The following is a 22,807-nucleotide window of genomic DNA, read 5'->3' on the forward strand; positions in this document are numbered from 1 at the left end:
TAACTTTTCTGCAGATGAAATTCTCTTTTAAAAAAAACACACTAGTATTTATTTTACTTTGGGTTCTGCCAAAATGCTTGGGACTCAGTTTGCATTCACAGCACCACAGGAAGGACTTAGCATCCTCTCAATATATCGTGGAAAGTTTAATTAGTTATACACATACACACACGCGCACGCACACACGCAAAGTTGATTCATCTGAACTAAGTGTGGCTATTTCCTGCAAAACTCAGAAATAATTTCGTAACCAGACAATCAAAAGGTTCTGTAACAAGTATCGGTATGGCATATCATACACATTCTCGTCTAAGTTCATTTCTGCTTCAACTTTGGCACTCTCTTCGGATACCAATCTCTTTTACACTATGAGACTTTGCTTAATGGGACATTAGAACAGGAAAAGCCACAGTTGTGTTTGAAAATTACGTGCGTTCAACAACTGTGGCCCCAGGTCCTTGTACAACAGAGTGCCAGGTGAACAGTCTGACAGGAGTCTTTTCGAAGTGAACGAGGACTCCGAGGACATAGGAAGACATTTGTCAAATTCAGTCAGAAATATGCACAGCCTTCTGCCTGAAACCACCCAAAACAGGACGCAGTTGGTTTTCTATTCTGAGTTTCTGCCATGTGCTGAATGGCTGGAAAAGGGAAGTGATTTAACAGATCTAAGGAAAATTTATGACATTTAGGCTAAGAAATTATTGGTCCAAGGTTATAATCTGTGCTGACACTGTATCCAGCACTGTAATGTCAAAAGGGAACTGAGGCATTGAAAGGAAGCTCTCAATCACCTCCCTCTTTACGCCCATGTAGAAGATGAAAACAAACAGCAAAGTTTCAAGGTACCAAGTCTAATATTAACACTGCCGTTTTTGAAAACATTTGGCCGATTTAACACAGAACCAAATCTAGAATGGCAAGCCCTTCACGTACTCTTCATTTTGGTAGGAACAGAGTGGCATGGTTCCACAGCATTACATAAACTGAAGGAGGAAATCTCTCAAAAAGTGTGTTAGTCTGTCCACTACGATACCAGTCTACAGATATGTATATCTGCTGTTTCACCAACACACAGTGATAAAGAAAATCACTGCGAGTGACCGATAATGAGTAACATGAGCTCAGAGCACTAATATAGATTTGAATGACACACCACAGATTAAAATGTAGGAGGATAAATTACAAGCACTTTAGAGTACATGATACTTGAACCTGATTAGGCTGGAATTTGAGAGCACATGTTTATAGGAGCAATTCTTCCTCAGTAATAATGTACTGTCACATTTTTAACACTAAAATATTCTCCCGATCACATCCAAGTGAAAAATTCTAAATGACAATTTGCCTATGTTGTAAAGCATGCCCAAAGAAATTCGAATGAATTTGGTGCTTTGCCATTTACTATTGGATTGCCTCTTCAGGCACCACAGGCAATTAAAACAATTAATAAACAAATAAATTAACATCTATCTTTGAAGTATTACTCAGGCAGGGAGAATCACACTAAATAAAGAGGAGTTGAAACAGACTCAGCTGCTTATTGTTGATTTTAGATATAGTCCATAAATCAGTTTGCCAACTCCTTCAGACCAGCACTAAACAGAATGGAAATGGAATCATTGTCCATTGTATTGCATTGCACACAGTGGCCTGCACGTTAAAATACACCCATGAATCCCTTCATTTCTACCATTAATTGGAATAAATTAAGAGATTTCAGGTGATAGCTCAGTGGGAAGATAGGGTTGAGGATGTTAGAATGTGTCCAGGGAATTGGAAAAGTTGCTTTTGCTCACAATTATTTTCCAGCAAACACTGCAGAAATGCGCATTCATGTGGGTTTCAACTGGATACCCCACCGGGTAGACGACAGGGAAACTCAAAGCCAGAGAATGACCTGTCAGTAGGCAAACAGGGCAGCTAGTCAGCACACAAAGTTCCAAAGACAGCACAGGAATCAATGACTAGTCAAATTATTTTGCTACTGATGTTGGTCGGATGAATAGAACAGCAGTCCTTTTACTTTCCACTGTGATGCACAGATGGAGATTTAATTTGCATGTCATTATGGGTAATGTATTAGCATGTATTATCTACGTATTAAAAGGATTGGTTAATTAACTGGAAGCAAAAAAAGAGTTGGGGAATAAATGAGTACTTTTCTGGTTGGTGATCAGTGCTGTGACCGCAATTGTTTACAATTTACATAGATGATTTGGAGTTGGGGACTACACGTAATGTTAAAGTTTGCGGATGACACCAAGATGAATGGTAGAGCAAAGTGTGCAGAGGATTCAAAGTTTGCAGAAGGAGATAGATAACTCAAGTCAGTGAGCAAAGGTCTGGCAGATGGAGTAATGTTAACAAATGCGATGTCATCCATTTTGGTGGGAATAACAGTGAAAAGGGCTATTACTTGAACAGTAACAAATTTGTAGCATGCTGCTGTACAGAGGAACCTGGGTGTCCTTGAGCATGAATTGCAGAAAGTTGGTTTGCAGGTGCGACAGGTAATTAAGAAGGCAAATGGAATTTAGCCCTTCATTGCTAGAGGGATTGAGTTTAAAAGTAGGGAGGTTATGTTGCAGCTGTATAGGATGCTGGTGAGGCCACACCTGGCAGCCCTGCATGCAGTCTTGGTCTTTTGGTCTCCTCACTCGAGGAAAGATTCACTGGTACACAAGGAGGTGCAGAGGAGATTCACTAGGTTGATTCCAGGGTTGGCTTATGAGGAGAAACTGGGTAGATTGGGATTATTTTCATTGGAATTGAGGAGAATGATGGGGATGGGGGGGGGGGGGGGTGAAAGAAAGAAGGGATCTTCTAAAAATATATAAAAGTTACGAAGGGAATAGATAAGATAAAAGCAGGGAAGTGGGTGAAACTAGAACAAAAGGGCATAGCCTCAAAATCAGGGGGAAGCAGATTTAGGACGGAATTGTGAAATTCTCTGCCAAGTCATTGAAGCTTCCTCATTGAAACTTTTTTAAACACAAAGATAGATAATTCTTTTACAGTTCAAAAAAATTAAGTGTTATGGTGAGAGCATGGCTAAGTGGAGCTGAGGCCATAAAAAGATCAGCCACGATCTGGTTGAATCGCGCGGCTGGCTCAAACAGCCAGATGGCCTACTCCTGCTCCTGGTTCTTATGTTCCAGTGTCTCATCTGAAAGATCAATCTTCCCCCGTATTTCATTGTGATTCTAGTCTTGATTACGAACTCAAGTTAGCAAGTGCAAATTGTTTGAAACAAGCGAGCTGCTTTCGGTTATTCTATATTTAGTCGAGACTCCAACGGTCAGCTTCTTTGTAAACTGCTGCACTCCATGTGGCGAAAGTACTCCTGTACTGTTGCTAGGCAAGGAATTCCAAGAATTTTATCCAGCATTTACAAAGGAATGGCAATATGCATCCAGTCAGGATTTGTGCAACTTGGATGATGTTCCCATGCATTTGCTGCCATGGTCTGACATAGTGGTGGATACTGCTGGTTAGGGAGGTATTACTGAAGATGACTTGGCAACTTAGATTACCTAATCAAGCTCCTTTTCGGCTCAAACGAGACCCGCTGCATGTCTACGTTTGGAAGTGAAGTATTTTTAAAATTGTCAGCACCCAGATTTCGACTGGTCACAGTAGCCTGAGTCCCTGCTGTAATTCAAACTGATGCTTAAATATCGGACTTCCGACAACTAGAAAATTCCGCCACTTGCTGCAAAACCAGACATATGGTTTGCCTATTCGGCCAAGAAAAAGAAAATTCAACACAAAAACCCAACACTTTTTTTAAAAAGAAACTGGTTTGTGACAAATTAAGCCTCAAAACCCACAAAATTACTCTTGGGTAATAGTAATGTGAATAAGCCCAGTCTGCTCCACGTACGGTTATATGTTAAAAGTTAATAGCTGTGGAGTGAAGCACACAACATTAGAAATGTGCACAAATTGTGCGATGAAGAAAAACAGCTTTGATTCAATGAACTCAACATTTTCCAATGGCTGACAGCATGTAAAATTCCAGAAATGCAATCATTAGTTCTCGATCAATGTAAAGAAAAAGCATTTACCTAACAGCAAAACAGAGCAGAAGCATGGTGTTTGTCACAGATATAAAGGGGGAAATGCCCCTGTGCTAACCTGTTGCTGATGGGTCTCCATTCCATTACTGGCAAAGTCAAACACCAGGCCTCCAGTCTCCACCACCGCTGATGTCATAGCACATTCCCTGGGGCCTCAAGGTTGGTGCACACAAACCTCCTTCACACAGCAGTGTGCTGCACTCAGTGTCTGCCAAAAACTGAAAAAGGCCTTCGCATTTTCAGCACATACAGAATCATGCAGCACTCAACAGAAGTATTCTTCAAAACCTAAGACACACATACACACAAAAAAAAACGTGCAGCATAGAAATAAGTCCCCCCGGAGCACGTTTCCTTTCCAGATCCCACTTTCTCAGTTTATGGCTCGAGAAGGAATGTCATTTCAGCAAAGAAGAACCTCTGCAAAAGGTTGCTGGACCTACAAGAGAGAAAAAAAAATAAAAAGCAGGTTAATTTATTGACTTTCGAAGGCTCCACACACAAAGAAAAGCCTTAAGCTTTTAATTTCAGAATTCTAAACTTAGATATTCTTATTTTAATAAGACAAGGAACTCCCAACTAGACACTTTCATATCTAACCCTTTTTTTTCCATTACATGAATTGGTATTGTTTAATGTTTTGAATTTGTAGCCAAGTTGAGAGAAACACTAAAAATAGTGGCATCTGAACTTCTTAATTTTTTTTAAGAACAACAGAGGGCACTAGTGAGTCGAGTGGCCACATGACACTACAACACTGAACAAGCTCTACAGTGATATAGCAAGGGCTTTATTCAGATCAGAAGCCCGACATTTGTTACATTTCATCGATGCTGTTGAACTTGATGTTAACCTTCATTAGTGCTGAATCAGTACAACACTTAATGCTTGTAAAGAAAGACTACAGCCCCAGAAATAAATTTAGGAAATAACTATAAATTAGTAACACAAACAAATTGCTGGAGAAACTCAGCTGGTCTGGCAGCATCTGAGAAGGGAGGTCCAATGTTAATGTTTAAGTCCAATTTGATTCTTCTTCAGAGCACAATATAATTTTGGGCTTGAAACTTGAACTCTCATATCTTATGGGTTATGGGATAAGGCAGGAACAGGATACTTATTGTGGACGATCAGCCATGATCATAACGAATGGTAGTGCTGGCTCGAAGGGCCGAATGGCCTACTCCAGCACCTATTGTCTATTGTCTATCTTTCGGCATACGTGCCGAGTTTCTGCAGCACTAATTTTAATTACAAGTTTTCAGCAACCACAATAGCCATTAAGTTCTGTACTCTTGGGTATTGCTACTTGTAATCTCAGGGATGACTCAGCAGGATTTCTGGATCAAGACCAGGAGGCTCAGGATTTCAGTTGGCCATGGCATTATGGTATTATCACAAGACTATTAATACAGAAATTCAGCTAATGTTCCAGACAAAGTGTGGAGCTGGATGAACACAGCAGGCCAAGCAGCATGTTAGGAGCAGAAAAGCTGACGTTTCGGGCCTAGACTCTTCATCAGAAAAGGGGGAGGGGGGAGAGGGTTCTGAAATGAATAGGAAGAGGCGGATCGAAGATGGATAGAGGAGAAGATAGGTGGAGAGGACACAGACAAGTTAAAGAGGCAGGGATGGAACTAGTACAGGTGAGTGCAGGTGGAGAGGTAGGGAGGGGATAGGTCAGTCCGGAGAGGACAGACAGGTCAAGGGAACAGGATGAGGTTAGTAGGTAGGAAATGGGGGTGCGGCTTGAGGTGGGAGGAGGAGACAGGTGAGAGGCCCGGTCTGACCTATCCCCTCCCTACCTCCCCACCTACACTCAGCTCTACTGGCTCCATCCGCCCCTTTAACTTGTCTGTCTCCTCTCCACCTATCTTCTCCTCTATCCACCTTCGATCCGCCTCCCCCTCTCTCCCTATTTATTCCAGAACCTTCTCCCGCTCCCCCTTTTCTGATGTACAGTCTAGGCTCGAAACGTCAGCTTTCCTGCTCCTAAAATGCTGGTTGGTCTGCTGTGTTCATCCAGCTCTACACTTCGTTATCTCGGATTCTCCAGCATCTGCAATTCCTATTGTCTCTAATGTTCCAGATATATGGGTTCAAATCCCACCACAGCAGATGGCGAAATCTGATTTTTAAAAGTGTGGAATTAACAATGGCCATGAAATCACTGCTGACTGTTGGAAAATTCATCTGGTTCACTAAAGTTCTGCAGGGAAGGAAGTCTGCCATCCTCACCTGGTCTGGCCTCCAGACTCTCAACGATGCGGTCAACTCTTAGCTGCTCTCTGCAATGGCCTAGCAAACCATACAACGGTGTTAATCACTATGAAATCTAAACGACGAAATGGAAGCAGACAGACCAGCATGGGACAAGGACTGCAGGGGTTCAAGGCAACATCTCACCATCACCTGAAGGCTAACTAAGGGCCAGCCAGCAACACCCACACCCCCCACAAACAAATTGTAAAAAAGTTCCCTTGGCTTCATTAAATTCCATGGTGTACTACAAATACTGTGTAAGTAACAGGGGGAAGGCAAAGATCTGATTGATGAAAACGCATTGTCGTAGTTTAGTTACACAACATGCCCTGTAATACCAGCCTGGTTTGTTTGCACTGTTCCTACTTGGGCACCACCTCCAAGTTTATGCCCTTGATCTGTCAGGTGGCAAAAGATTAAAAGCTTCCTGGGGACAGGTCAGAAAAACCCAAGACAATTCAGCCAATTGTGTAGCGAAAGGCAAAAGGCCCAAAATAAACTTGTTCAAATTTTAAAATAGCATATCCTCACTGTAATAGCACTGGATCACTGCACTTGTAGTGTCTCAATTTCAAATTTTTAAACTGTTGTATAATATGCACAGTTGACCTGCAAGCAATATCCTTTCAAACAATTCAAAAAAATAAAAAACGTAGGAGTGGCTAAATCTTTGATACTCCAAGCTGACTCTACTGCTCGCAGAAGTCATTCTTATCTCACGTCATCACAGACTTTAAAAGTTCCACTCTTTGATACTGTCTGTTCCCTACTGGAATACAATCAGGACAGGAGTGTCTCAAATCTTGCTGATGCTGTGTGGTTTGAATTCCCTCATTCTCCCACTCATTTCTCCCCTTGTCACAGCCCCATGTCCAGTCCTTCAAATTCAAGACTGCAGTCAGGAGGGTGTCTGATTCGCTAGCTCAATGATTGATACATCTGACTGGGTCACTTGAGATACTACAAAATCTTGAGGTCTGTTGGCTTGCACCTCCAGGATTATCCTGGAATGCACAGAGAACCCATACCATTTCTCCAATACTAACCATCTCCTACTTTCCCCCACCACCCCTGTCCCCACCCTAAATCCAATATCCGATAGCAAGATGTAAATAGACTTCACCCCAAAAACAGAGTGTTCAGTTGCATCAACACTTCCTCACCTGGAAACAGCTCCTGCCCTTTGTGACCTTCTCTCATTTCTTTTTCAGCAATCCAGCAATCACTCATCTTTCCAGCTTGCACCATCCTTTGTCATCCGTAATGGATCAGTCATTGCTCCCCACCCTACCTCCTTCACCATATGTCTTGGCAACAACTTCTGAAGAAATTGCATTAGCTCCTAACTATCCACTGGCATCACACAACACAGCCTCCCCACCCTATCTCTCAACCCCATCCAGTTACTCATCTGACAGCCAATTGTGGGCAGGCTGCTCCAGCTTTCTCTGGAGGTGGTGATGCAGAAACCCTTGCCTATCCTGGCATAAGGTCAGAATCTCAACACTAATTCCAAATCTCCTGCCCGCTGTCTCAGCGGGAACCCGGCAGGTCACAATCAGAGCATCCTATCCGAACCTTCGCTGAGTTTCTGAACCCATGTCCTCTCCATCAGAAAGCATTCACCCCTACAAAATTACCTGGCTCCACCCAAGATCATCTCTCAAATGTTTATCCACACTTTGGGAAACTCCAGACTTGGCTGTTCAAATGCTGATTCGTCCAGTCTCCCATTCTTCACCTTTGATGATAAACTTCAATTCATTGAAAACACTTCTGCTCAGCCCTTATCTTACAGTACCCTACATTAAATATGCATTCACCCATCACCTATGTCCTTACTGACCCAAACAGTCTCCCATCATCTCCAACTTAAAATAATTGTTAAATCCCTTCCTGGCCTCATCCCTGTCTACCTATAAAATCTACACCATTCAAAGCTCCCCCCATGGAATCTATCTTAAGAATCACATACGTTCTTTGTCCCACTATCACTAATGTTCTTAATGCCAAGTAGTAATCGCTCACTGAGGGATGAACACCAACTCTAGTCATCGAAGGCCATCAATTTGATATAATAATTCCTTGTGCTCATTCCTGCTCCTGGTTTCCAGTCAGAGCAAGCTGTCTGAAAGATGTTCTGCCTCTGTGAATTTAGGAGGGGGTCAGACCTCTTTAGAATAGGGCCAACCTCTGCCTCTGTGACTTTAGGAGGGGGGCCAACCTCTTTTCTCGAACACAGTATCAGTAGTACTCAAGCTAGCCAGCAGCCATTATTCAGAAAAATGGCATCCTAATCCACACTCCATCTTCCTTAAATGACTTCTGGCCACAAGATTAGATGATTCAGTCAGCCAAAGGAGAACACACACGACCCAGTCACAGCAAACTGTATAACACAGAAAAGATTTTTAGAAGACACAGCGAATACAACTCGCAGGTCCAACGTGGTCACTTGCTACATTTTAAAAAAGGTGAATAGGAAAAGAAGCAAAGAATTTCCAGAATGTAGAAACAGGCCACTCGGTGCAACCAACCACACTGATTCTCCCAATCAGATCCCACCCAGACTCACCCACCTCCCCTGTCCCTGTAACCCCACATTTCCCATGGCTAACCCACCTAACTTACACATTCTTGACAACTATGGGCAATTTAGCATGGCCATCCACATAACCTGCACATTTTTTGGACCGTGGGAGGAAACGCGCACAGATGTGGGGAGAATGTGCAAACTCCACACAGACAGTTGCCCAAGGCTGGAATCAAACCAGGTCCCTGGTGTTGTGAGGGAGCAGGGCTAACCACTGAGTCACACTGCTGCCCCAATCATAACAAGAGGATAACTTTTTTTAATTTATTTACTAGGGTCTGGAATGATCCAGATGAATGTCAATTAGCTGGATGGATGCTCTGCAATGCACACTAATGCCAACAGCATGGGTTTGATTCCTGAGATAATGGGAACTGCAGATGCTGGAGAATCCGAGATAACAAAGTGTGGGGCTGGATGAACACAGCAGGCCAAGCAGCATCTTAAGAGCATGAAAGCTGACATTTCGGGCCTAGACCCTTCATCAGAATAGGGTCTAGGCCCGAAACGTCAGCTTTCATGCTCTTAAGATGCTGCTTGGCCTGCTGTGTTCATCCAGCCCCACACTTTGTTATCTGGGTTTGATTCCTGTACTAGGGTATCATGAAGTTCCCCAATTTTCAACCTCTCCACTTGCTCGAGACATGGTGACTCTGAATTTAAACCACCACCAGCCCTTTCTCTCTTTCTCGGAGAGTGCAACCCTCTGGGACTTCACTTGTACAGCCACTCTATGATTGAGGTGACTGTACAGATCAATTCAGACTGAACAGGCCCAAGAAAGTGCAACTCACTTTGAAAAAGAAAACGATCGACATGCTTAGTATAAAACAGAAAAGGCAGAAATACAGGTTAACAAGAACCCCACACTCAACTCAGCCTATCTGCAAATCACACAATCCCACCAAACCAAACAAGGGAGTTACATTGCTGGGCAGATTTTATCTATGAAATGGTATTATTCAAACACAGCCAAGGGGAAAGAAAAGGTTTTTTGTTTAAAAACCATCTGGTCGAACGCCCAAGTTTTAATTGCAGCAACTCTCTACCACATGGAGCAGCTGAACTAAATGCAAGAGATGCATATAGGGGAGAGCTAGACGAACACAGAAGGGAATCTTGAAGGATTTGTTGATAGGATTAGATGGAAAACCAGCACAATGCTATAAATATGAAACAACTGGAAGAGAAAAAGAACTATGCTGTTGATTTTCTGCCCCAGATGCTCCGGTTGGAAGTACGTACTTTATTCGAGTGATATCTAATACTGACAAAAACCTATCGCAATGCTTAACTTCCATTTATACAACGCTCGTCTCAGCCGTAAGAAATTTCCAAGCTCTTATATAATAAGAACAAAACATATCAGTTAGTCTGTGTTATGAATGCCTGAAACAGCAAAGTAAATGATTAAGTGGCTCATTATTGGAGTGTATTTCACGAGGCAGAGATTACCTAGAGAGTCAGAGAACTTCAGTCAATAGGTTCCAGCAACAGCTTCACAGACGGACTTAGTTTATCTCATCCAAAAGGACAAACAACTGGACAAGTTTCATAGATTCATCTGAGTATTTGCACCTACTGCTGGTTTGATCAGCAATTCTCCCCACCCACCAGCCTTCTCTATCCAAGAGAAAAGTGTAATCTATCTGCTGAATTTCACTATTGGAGCTGTGTCAAGAACAACACATTTATATATAATAGCCTCATGCATTAACATGTCCCAAGGCGCTTGACAGAAGAAGTTATACTGGACCAAATCTGACACCAAGCCACAGGAGATAGGTAGGCTATTAGGAAAGCAGAAACAATTTGGCAGCACAAGCCAAGTCCATCTCTCACGTTAATCTCGTTCATCAAAACTAGTTAACTCTTGCCAGGGGTAAGGTCACACCAACCTCCCGGACAGAATTATAAACGTCAGATATTAAAAGTGAGATTGGAACCCCACGGCAATACACATGCCTCAGTTCAAGAGCAATCTCACAACTGCACTTACTTTCGTGCATCTAGTCATTTAGTTCCCAGACTCTAACATGAGGCTGCATTGCGACGACAATAGCATCAGCGCCATAGATACCCTCCGGTGCAGAAGCAGGCCATTCGGCCCATCCAGTCCACATCGACCCTCTGAAGAGCATCCCACCCAGACCCACCCCACTACCCTACCCTATCCTCGTGATTCTGCATTTCCCATGGATAACCCACTTAGTCTTTACATCTCCGGACACTACGGGAAATTTTGCATGGCCAATTCAATCTAACCTGCACATCTTTGGACAGTGGGAGGAAGCCGGAGCACCAGGAGGAAATCCACGCAGACACGGGGAGAACATGCAAGCTCCACACAAACTAGGAAGGTTCGTGCAAGTCTTGGGTCAGCCCATTCACCAAAGGACAATAACACATCAAAAAAAGCCTAATCCAGTGTTTGTAAATATGCTATTTTTCCCCCCCTCCTAAAATATAAATTTTATTCATAAAATTTGTAGAAGTAATTTTCAAGCTTTGTAATTTACAAGTGCAATAAAATTCAACTAGCCTCCATGCTGCCTATTACTCTCTTATGTGTCTCATTATAATTGTAATGCCCTTGATATTTATAACACACATTCCATGAGAAGAATTCTAGCCTGAGGGAAAAATATTTCAAATTGATAACTACGCAAAGTACAACTGAAATAAGTGCTTCACCATGCATCATGACCCACTCTGGAGGTGTCTCAATGTAAAAAAGTGACATTCCTTATTAGGCATAAAACAGTTCTAACTTCCAACTCAAGTTATGTGACGCACTATTGTGGTAAAAATGAGTTACTGAAGATGACTTTATGGAGATCGTGGTTTTCGCTTCGGAGAAACAATTTGTAGGTCAGTCTGAACAGACGATAACCGTCATAACGGAAAACCCATCCCACTTAAAGTCATCCTAAAACAATGGCCATGTTACAATTTTTAAATTGGTTCTTTCAAGTTAACATTGCTTTAGTCAAGTCCAGCCAACCTTGAAAGAGTCAACACTATTCCTTGTGAAGCTCAAAAATCGCTGAATGGAGCCTTCATTATCTGTTCAAGCACAGGCATTGTACAGTAAAGTTACTAACAGTGAAAACCAACAAAGTGAAAATCACAAACTATTTGCCAAACCAAAAAATTACAAGTGATCCAATTCAGTTATTTCACTATGAAAAGAAAAAACAATACTGCTTAAAACACAAATTGCTCAACTCCACTGCAAAATCACCGACCCATAACGTCAATATGATATATCATTTAATATCATTACACCACGGCAGTTAAAGCAGTGAAAAGAAAAAAAAAAATCTGCAAATATCTGAGAACACTTCAACCACCAAAAAAAGATACCCAGTTACCAGCTATGGAACCACAGCAGATCACAAACGTACTTATGAAAGGGTTGTTTTCTGCACAAGTTCATTACACTACAGAAAAAAAAGCATTTAACTGCCTGTGAGGCGCTTCAGACGTCATAAGGTCATAAAAGACTAGCATTTGTATAGAACCCATCTCTCATTGAGTGGGAGGGGCTATTGATTCTTTATTGCTTGTGCCAGACAAACTTCAATTTTTGCCCGCTTTGGTGGCTTTGGAGTTAAGGAGAGGGTAACAAATAAACAAACTGCACTTCTATAATTGCAATTTTTCATAGCAAAGCAGCTCATTGTTTCACAGGAGTGTCATTAAGATAAACTCAAACTAAACCAAATCACATGAGGACATATTGAACAAAAAAACAAGTGTTTTGTTGTAAAAGGGCCTTCTAGAAAAAAGAAAGACTGGAAAAGATGATGTTTAGGAATTCAAAAGCTTAGGGCCTATATAGTTGAAGGCACAGCCACCACTGGTGCAGAAATTAACAACAGTGGATGCATTAGGGAGGCCAGAATTGGCCAGAGTGCAAAGATCCATCAACTCCTACCAGACAATGGGCACTAGAAGGGAGACAGGGACAATTTTGTGTCCAATATTACCACCCCTTCCCTGCCCAATCCTTCTCCAGTCACCATGATGCCATCAAAACTCATTAGTTGAAACAAAACAGAAGAAGTGGAAGGAAATTTAAAAGTCTGACTATTATTTATTGTACTCTAAAGCAGCTAGCCGCCAAATCTGGCACAGTGGGTGACAAAACTAAGCACTGTATAAAACGTAAAAACATCAAGTCACGAAGGAACTTATAAATAAAAGACAATGTGGAAAATATCCTTCGAATCAGCTCAACCAAAACTGTTTATAAATACTGTTGCACTTTGGTCTCACACCTCAAAAAAAAAACTGACCCTCCCCCACCCCACTGTGAATTGCCTGCACAAGCACCAGCAAAACACCAGTACACGTTAGCCAGAAAATGAAATCATACAGAACTTCTTCCGTAGACATCACTTTGGACTTCAAATTCTTTCACACTAAAATAAGCCAATAACCTGTCAACAGTGAAAGTTCCAGGTGAGTAATTATCTTAACCAGACCAGAGAAAGTCAGTCATTCAAAAACTCCACTGTAACCGCAACCCATTGTGCAGATGAGACCAGCTTATAGTCCAACAGGTCCATTTGAAAACACAGCTTTCGGAGCCTCACTGCTTCAGGTTGTGCTGTCAAATAAGTCTGTTGGACTATAACCTAGTGTGGAATGAATTCTGACATAATTCACCGGCACCTCCACATCATCGTACAGATGGAGTTTACAAATTTCAGAAGCTTCACCATTCTAGCTTCAGTTGTCATCTAAAGCCCTCAGTTACATTAGTCTTTTAACATACTGATAAATTTTAGCTAATATCTTTTCCACACAGTTCCAAGAGAAAATATTCATGCATGTATATGGTGATACCTCAAGACAAAAATAAAACGTATTCCCGCCCACTGCCTTAAATAAGATTAGAAACATGAGCAGAGTGGAAAAGAAAATTTCTATATAAAGCATTCAGATCATAAAGTGACGAGTACCTCCCTTTCTTGATCTTTGTCCACCCTTTTCCCAGCGAACACATCGATCAAATGTACATAATGATCATATCGGTGCATGAGAAAATTGTTGGATTGAATCCCAAATGACTCAAGTTACTCAAGTCTCCTTACGAATGAATAACACTCCCAAGATTAAAAAACACGGCATGACTTGCAACCCAGTTCTGCAGCCAACTCACGAAAGGAGGAAAAAAAAGACAAATTTTCATCAGGCAAACATTTAACTGGATGCATACCAGCCTCAAAACACAGCCGCCTTGACATGCTGCAAGCTTCTTTCATTGCTGTTCGCAAATAAAACTGTTGACAGGATGGTGGACTCACTCTGAATGCTGGAAAAATACATCAGTGCAAAGCAACCCTATTGGGAAATCCTTAGTTCCCATCTAGCAACTCAGTTTAAGTCATATACCACTAGCTCAGAAGACTTATTTTAAAAAAAGATACTTTCTTTAGATTCAGTGTAATGTCTATTAACATGGCTTCCACTATTATTTGAACCAAACTTCCCATCCATGTGCCAGTAAATACAATTGTAATTACAAATAAGCACACTGCTCTGCAAATGCTGGGATCTTATCATTTCCCTTAATTAATTTCAATTGACACTTTTAAAATACAACAACTACGTCAGGCATTGTGTGAGACATTATCCGAATGAGCAAGAACTCAAGAATGAATACTGCAATGCCCCTTACTCTCCATGTCATGCAGAGCAATATGTACTGTTTGAGGCATGGCCATTCCACAGCAGCTAAAATTACTGAATTTTACAATTCTAACATGTTTAGGTCTTCACTTATTTTGGGCTGGAAAGTGGGAGGGCATGAGTGAGGCAGAGAAATAAAGTGAAAGGCCAAGTATAAGCAAAAGTTACATAAAACAGCTTTTGGATTAAAGTTTACAAAATGCTTCATATACTTGCTGGCACAGAAGTTACTGTAATTCTCAACTGCCTTCCAGAAAGTTTCCCCAAATTAAAAAAAAGTGTTTAGATCTCTCAGACATGTGTAGCTAAATCAAATTTGTAAAATAACCAACCTCAATTGAAAGAATTTCTAACTGAGGCAAAACAAATAGTGTGCTGCTATGTGGAAAAAGCAGATTACCTGGTGCCAATGGGGTGGGGCAGGCACAATGGACTGAACAGCCTCTTTCTGTGCAGTCACAATTCTGTGATTTTGTAATGCAGACTATCAACCCCTCCCTGCCTCAATGTGGTCTCCAATTTCACAATCTCTATCCCTTGTGGCAGACTTTCCTCTGACATGCAAGCCTCATGACTCACAACCTTAGCTACATATTACACATTCCTCCTACTAGCTACCTCCAAAAGACTCCAATCCCTTCTCTCTTGATTTTCCGCTTGTGGTTTTTGGTTAGATACTTTGTTTCCTGCTAGAGTTTCTAAAGTGTCCTTTCTCTTCAACTGACAAATCCCCTGCACAATGAGACAGGGTCCTCAACCAAACATGTTGTTTTCCATACTTCACCCCCTACTTCTTCTCCCCAGTATTTCACAATGCTGGCAGGGTCCCCATTAGCCTCCTCTTCATCTTCCATATCAGTTGTCCATGTTGCCACCTCCAACACATTTCTGACATAAAACATGCCATTCCATACTCAAACTTTCTAAACAGGAAAAACTTATTCATGACCCCCTGGATCATTTCCCCTTCGCCGCCAGAGCCTCTCTCCTTCCCTCTGCTTCTTCTCAAGCAATGACATAACTCGAGTCAGAAGATTTTTCAAGATTGCTTATTCTCAAGGTGTGGACATCCCAATTAACTTTGAGAAGGTAGTGGTGAGCTGCCTTGAAACATAAAGCCCTTTCGCTGTCAGCAGCTCCCCCACCCCCCACCCCCCACCCAAATGTGGTAAGGGAAGGATTTCCAAGATTTTGACCAAGCAATGCCGGAATGATGATACATTTGCAAGTCAGGATGATGAGGAGCTTGCAGAAGAACTGACAGGTCAATGTTCCTGAGTACCCACTGCTCTTGTCTAGATGACAGCAGTCATGGGTTTGGTAGGTGCTGACTAAGGAGCCCTGATAAATTTCTTCAGTGCATGGTGCAGATGGTACACAATACGGCTACTGAGCATCAGTGATGTAGGGGGTGAATGCTTGTGGATGTGGTGCCATTCAAGTGGGCACCTTCATCCTGGATAGTGTCAATCTTCTTAAGGGTTGTTACAGCTACCCCCATCCAGGCAAGTGGGGAGTATTCCTTCAGGAATCCTGACTTGCGCCTTGTAGAAGGTGAACAGGGTACGGGGAGGCAGGAGACAAGTTACTCATTTATTTATAAACAAATTTTCCACAGAGAGGGTGCACAGTACTTTAATTTCTCAAATTGTGCAATTCAGATCTTGTTTTAATTGCAGAACATTCTTGGCAAAAGTCACCAGTATAATGTACGAAATACAACAGCCAGTCTACATACAGCAACGTGGCACAAATAGCATTGTGTGACCGGTTAATGTGTTATTTCGCAATGCCAGTTCAGGGCATGATGCTCTTCATCATAGGAGTGCAATCTTGTACATCCAGAGCGGGCAGGCAGGAGCCCAGTTTAAAGACACACTAAGAGGTCAGTAACAGTGACAGGTGACAACTTATACAACAAAAGTTTACACACAGCAATACGGTACCCAGGAAATGGTGTCAGACAAGGTACCTGCTCAAACTGCAGCCCGGGTGATTAACTGCTGAGAAAGCAAGCATGTGGAGACTGTGGGAGATCAGTATCAAGTTCAACTGTAATGCCTCACAAACCCCCACTCCTTGCTAAACTGCTTTATCTAGAGTCCAGATGAAGAATATCCATGCGAGCAAGGCAGCACTGGAGTCAGGAAATCAATTTACTTCTGTGAGTATTTATCAATCAACATTTAAACTATACATCATGCCTGATCCAAAAGCTTCAGTTGTTCCTCATCCTATACCCAAGGCACTATTATACCACGGCTCACGACTGCCTCCCAGATATAAAACATCTTCCCAACTCACATCTTGGCTTCGCTTTAACATAGATAGTAAGAAATGCCGATGCTGGAGTCTGAGATAACATGGTGTGGAGCTGGGGGAACCCAGCAGGCCAGGCAGCATCAGAGCAGAAGAAAAGCTGACGTTTCGGGTCTAGACCCTTCTTCAGAAAATCTTCAGAGGTCCTTCCTTAACAGGACTTTTTTCTGTTTACTTCATTTAACATTTTCACCCTTTCCTCCAGGTTAAGATGTCATGTGGTACCTATCATTCCCCGCCAACAATACACCATCAGCTAAAATCCCTCAAGACCACTCAAGCCAATTGTTAAGAAGCAATAACTTGCATTTATGTTGTGCTTTTAACACAGTTAAATGACCCTGGACACTTCACAAGAGCAAACAAAGATACTAGGATCTAGGTATGTTTTAAGGAATGCCTTAAAACAAGCAAGGAGAGGCAAAGAGGAGTTTAAAGATGAATTTTCAGAGCTTAGGTCCTAGCCAGCTGATGGTGCAACATTCAAGGACAAACTTGTCATCTTCCATTCTGGTCCTTTCCAAATCCTCAAGGTAACAGTTATACCCTTCCAAAATGTAAAAATACTACAGATTGTGGAAGTCTAAACTACAAGCAGAAAATGCTATAAATACTGAGCAGGTCTGGCAGCAGTGAAGATTAAAATGGGAGCAAGTCAAAACACAGGTAACTACAGGCCAGTTAGTTTAACTGGAGCCATTGGGAAAATGTCAGAGTCTATTATAAAGGATGTGCAAACATTGAGAAAAATGATTAAGCAGAGCTAGCATGGCTTCATGGCTGACTAATTTATCAGAATTCTTTGAGGAGGCAACAAGCTGGATAGAAGAAGAAAAAAGTCAGCATAATATATTTCAATTTTCAAAAGCACTTCATAAGGGGCACGGTGGCTCAGTGGTTAGCACTACTGCTTCACAGCGCCAGGGACCTGGTTTTGATTCTACTCTTGGGTGACTGTCTGTGTGGAGTTTGCACATTCTCCCAGTGTTTGCTTGGGTTTCCTCCCACAGTCCAAAGATGTGCAGGTTAAGTGGTTTGGCCATGCTAAATTGCCCGTAGTGTTCAGGGAGGTGTAGATGAGGTGGGTTAGCCATGGGAAATACAGGGTTGGAGGGATATGGTAGGTGGGAGAGTCTGGGTGAGATGCTCTTCAGAGAGTTGGTTTGAACTTGTTGGGCTGAGAGGCCTGCTTCCACTCTGTAAAGGATACTACAATTCTTTAAAAAAATACAAAAGACCTCGGTGTCCTTGTTAAGGCACTGCAGACTAAAATGCAGACGCAGCAAAACTATTAGGAAAACCAAGGGAATGACCGCCTTTATTAGAAGCTTGTTTGGACTGCACCTGGAGTGTAATGTGCAGTTTTGGTCTCCTTGTCTCAGGAAAGATAATATTTCCATAATGAGAGTACAACAAAAGGTTCATCAGACTTGATACTGGGCAAAACTGTCCAATAGAGACACACTGGGCAAACTGGGACTTGGTTCTCTGCAGTTTCAAAAAATATGGGGTGACTTTTTTGAAACTTACAAAGTATTGGAAGTGGACAACGGACAGGCAGGTAAAGTGTTTCTCCTAACTCAGGAGCTTAAAACCAAGGGACACTATTTTACAAAGATAATGGGAACTGCAGATGCTGGAAAATCCAAGATAACAAAGTGTGGGGCTGGATGAACGCAGCAAGCCAAGCAGCATCTTAGGAGCACAAAAGCTGATGTTTCGGGCCTAGACCCTTCATCAGAAAATCTAAGGGTCTAGACCCGAAATGTCAGCTATTGTGCTCCTACGATGCTGCTTGGCCTGCTGTGTTCATCCAGCCCCATACTTTGTTGTCTTGGACACAATTTTACAAATAAGGGGTATGTCACTTAGGCCCGAGATGAGAAGAAACATTTTTACTCAGAGGGTTTTGAACTCTTGGAATTCTCTACCACAAAGGGCTGTAGAAGCTCAGTCTTTGAGTATGTCCAAGGTAGAGAATGATGGGTTTCTGATTACCAGTGGTCCACACGTTTGTGAGGATGTGGTGGGTAAAAGAAATTCAAGTGTTCAATCAACCATAATAGCATTGAATAGTTGAGCAGGCTCAATTGGCAGAACGGCCTACTCTTGTTCAAATGTGCTGCACACAAAGCCTTGTAACCAGAATGGAGAGTAGTATGTTAGCATGGATCCAGGATTGGCTAACTAATAGAAAACACAAGAGTTGGGATAGGGTGGGCACTCTCAGGATGGCAACTTGATGCTCGTGGAGCGCCCCAGGGATCAGAGCTGGGGCCTCAACTGTCTACAATATGTATGTATATTAATGACCTGAACAAGTAAAGCGAATGCACTACAGCAAAGTTTGCAGACGTCACAAAAACAGGTGGAGAGACAAGCAATGGAATGACAGAGAGTGTTAAGTGGGTGGGGGAAAAAACATTGGCAAATGTTGGGAAATGCGAGGCTACACTCCTAAGCGAGAACAGTAGGGGGGCTGAATATTATTTAAATGGAGAAACACCGCAGAAAGCTACAGCACAGAGGGATTTGGGGGTCCTCACACTTCTTTCGCTTAAAGATAGCGTACAAGTGTAACAGCCAATAGGAAAGGCAAATGGAACAGTGACCTTTATTCCCAAAAAAAAGGGGTAGGTGTTGCTCAAACTATAGGGGGCACTAGCTGGAATGTTGTGAACAGTTTCAATCTAAAGGGAAGATAAATGAGTACTGGAGACATCCCACAGAAGGTTTGCTAGGTTGATCCGAGGTACCAGAGAGCTCTTTAAATGAAAAGAAGTTGAGTAGGTTGGGCCTGTATCCTTTGGAATTCTGAAGAAATGACAGGAAACCTTATTAAAGCACAAGATTTTGAGGGTGGACGCAGAAAGATAGTTTCCCCTCGTGGGGAAGTCTAGGATCAAGCAGCACAATCTCAGAATAAGGGGTCACCCATTTCAGAGTGAGATGAGAAGGAAATTCATCATTCATCAGGTGGTGAGTCTATGGAATTCTTTACCGCAGAGGGGTGTAAAGGCTGGGTCATTAGGTTTTTAAAATCAGTAACAGAATCAAGCGGGGAAAGGCAAGAAAGGACAGTTGAGAACTATCCGACCAGCCACAATTTCACTGACTCACACAGCAGACCTGATGGGTCAAAATGCCTCCCTTCTATTCCTCCATGTTATGCTTTAAGGAGGTGGAGGGAAGACAGATTGGGATTTAAGACATTATTTGAATAAAGGACAATTTTCCACAGAGGCTATGGAAATATAATCTATCACTTATACATACAAAGCACTGAATGAAACTATGAAGATGACAATGTAGAGATTCAAAGAACATTGAAAGATTGGTAGACTGGCCAGATACATGGCAGCTGACTCTGAAGTAATATTTTGGACAAAGACAGTAGAAAATAAGGTGCACTATTCTAAAGATGTACATAAGTATTAGCTGGGTGTAAACATGCACAGATCATTAGAAGGTGGCAAGTTGGCAGACAGACAGAAAATGAAGGATTGAGTGTTCTAGGTTTCATTAATAGGAAGGATGTTGTGAAACTTGAAAAGGGTTCACAAAAGATTTAAGGATGTTGCCAGGGTTGGAGCTACAGGGAGAGGCTGAATAGACTGGAGCTATTTTCCCTGAAGCAATGGAGGCCAAGGGGAGATCTTACAGAGGTTTATAAAATCATGAGGGGCACGGATAGGGTAAATAGCCATGGTCTTTTCCCCAGGATTGGGGGGAGTCCAAAACTAGAGGGTATAGGGTTAAGGTAAGAGAAGAAACAGACCCAAGGGGCAATTTCTTCAGACAGAGGATGGTATGTGTATGGAATAAGCTGCTAGAGCAGGTGGCACAGGCTGGTACGATTATAGCATTTAAAAAGGGGGGGCATCTGGATGGATGTCTGAATAGGAAGGTTTTAGAGGGATATGGGCCAAATGCTGGAAAATTGGACTAAATTTATACAGGATAAATGGGCAACTTGGATAGGAGGATCTGCATAGACTGATTCCTAGAAATGGCATGGACTGACATATGGGGAGAGAGACCCGAACAGTGAGGATTACATTCAGTGGAGTTTAGAAGAATGATTGGGAATGTCATAGCAACCTATGAAGTTTTAATGGGACTTGATGGGGGAAAAACAGGAAGGATGTTCCTAACGAACAGGGAGTCCAGAATCGGGGTCAGAGTCTGACGAAGATGGGGTAGGTCATTTCGGACTGAGACAAGGAGGAATTTCTCGACCCAGAGATGAGTGAGCCTGTGGAATTCTCTGCCACAAAGTAGTTCAGGTCAAAACATGGAGAGTTTTCAAGAGTGAGTTAGGTACAGCTGTTAGGGCTAAAGAAATCAAAAGGTTATTGGGAGAAAACAGGAACAGGATACCAAATTGACTGATAAATCACAATCATATTGAATGGCAAAGCAGGCTTGGCCTTCCAAAAGGCCTACCCCCAGCTTCTACTTTCTATGCTTTTACGTCAATGTTTAGAAAGTTGGAGTGCACACGATGGGCCAAATGGCATCCTCATACATGTTACCAATTCTGTAAACCTTTACAATTTGCTTATGTGGCACCTTGAAACTGCTGTAAAACCTTGAAGAACAGACTGTAAACTTGAGTTTGTCACGAGTAATTGCACAGAACTACTACAGTACTTAAATTTCATTCAAGTAATGTTCCAGTCAGATTGCAACATCCCAACACTATAAAAACATGCAAAAGCAACCATTCTGCAATTAATTCTATTGTACAGCTGTCATCCCACTCACACTTCTCTTAAAATTATTAGAGAAGCCTACTCCCGCACGTTTCCACTCTGCATTCTTTCCACAGCTCTACAATCAGGTTGTGTTGGAAGCCCTCAATTCCACTCCTCACTGACTCATGCCCATTTAACTCAAACTTTGTGTTCCACTATTGCACCATGTCAGAATCATAACTTCTCAAGGCCTCAATCTCAAAAAGATAAACAATAACCATCACAGTTAAATGACTGTCCTGTTGCCTATCAAATTAAGAATTCCTAACACCAAGCAAGTAAATCTTTGCTCAACTTACCAGAATCAAGAATTCCTTCTGCCAAATTGCAGATGTACAACCGCGGAACACATCAAGCGATGCCAAGTGTTTTGATCACAGGGAGGCAGAGTAACAGAAGGGCAGTGACTCAGCAAGATTCTCTCACAGGAGAGATTCAAATGTAACATCTGCAGAGATCTGTGAACTGCGAATGTCTCAATAATACGAAGAGTAGACTGGGAATAAAACGGACACTCTAATGATTAAAAATACACTGTCACCCACACTGAAAGTCTCACCATCAAAATATTGAAATTGCTATCGATTCTACTTCATTACCCATAAAGACATTCAGCCAAATCATCCAACAAAAAAGAACTAGCTCTATGCCTCATTACACAGCAAGAGACTGAATTATTTTTCACCATCAATTCAATAAATTTTAATTTCAACATTGTTTCAAATTTTCGTTCCCAATTTTACATTTCCCATTACCTCACTCCTCCCTATCATTGTAGCCTTCTCCAGCCCCACGGTGCTCCAAAAGCATATTCACTTCTCTAATTTGGGACACTAGCACAACCCTGATTTTAATTGGTCTACCACTGACAGCTAGGTCTTCAGTTGTCTAGGCCCCAAAATCTGGAACATCTTCCCACTACCTCTGCAACTCTATCTCACTTTCCTTCTTTAATCTAATCAGGACTATCTCGCTCAGTGTCATACTTAGTGAACCATCTTGGAGTTATCTCATTACATTAAAAAAGGGGGTTTTAAGAGTCTTTTAAGATTATGCAAAAAAAACAATTAAAACAAAAGTCAGTTAATAGCAAA

The 22,807-nt window shown here is 42.0% G+C and overlaps 1 protein-coding gene across 6 annotated transcripts in view; it reads right to left on the reverse strand.

Annotated features, from left to right (window-relative positions):
* Positions 1–22,807, reverse strand: part of LOC125454788 (ETS-related transcription factor Elf-2-like) — a 138,441-nt gene that overhangs the window by 65,454 nt on the left and 50,180 nt on the right. For 5 of the 6 annotated variants that reach the window (XM_048536022.1, XM_048535997.2, XM_048536013.2 and 2 more), the window contains one exon: positions 4,141–4,521. In XM_048536022.1, the coding sequence (XP_048391979.1) occupies positions 4,141–4,218 (78 nt within the window). In that variant the 5' untranslated portion in view covers positions 4,219–4,521. Of the gene's footprint in view, positions 1–4,140; positions 4,522–22,012; positions 22,033–22,807 lie in introns of those variants that run through there. The other variant, XM_048536006.1, reaches the window with a different exon arrangement.

This window comes from Stegostoma tigrinum, chromosome 1, assembly GCF_030684315.1.
Source record: "Stegostoma tigrinum isolate sSteTig4 chromosome 1, sSteTig4.hap1, whole genome shotgun sequence".
Classification (NCBI taxonomy): Eukaryota; Metazoa; Chordata; class Chondrichthyes; order Orectolobiformes; family Stegostomatidae; genus Stegostoma; species Stegostoma tigrinum.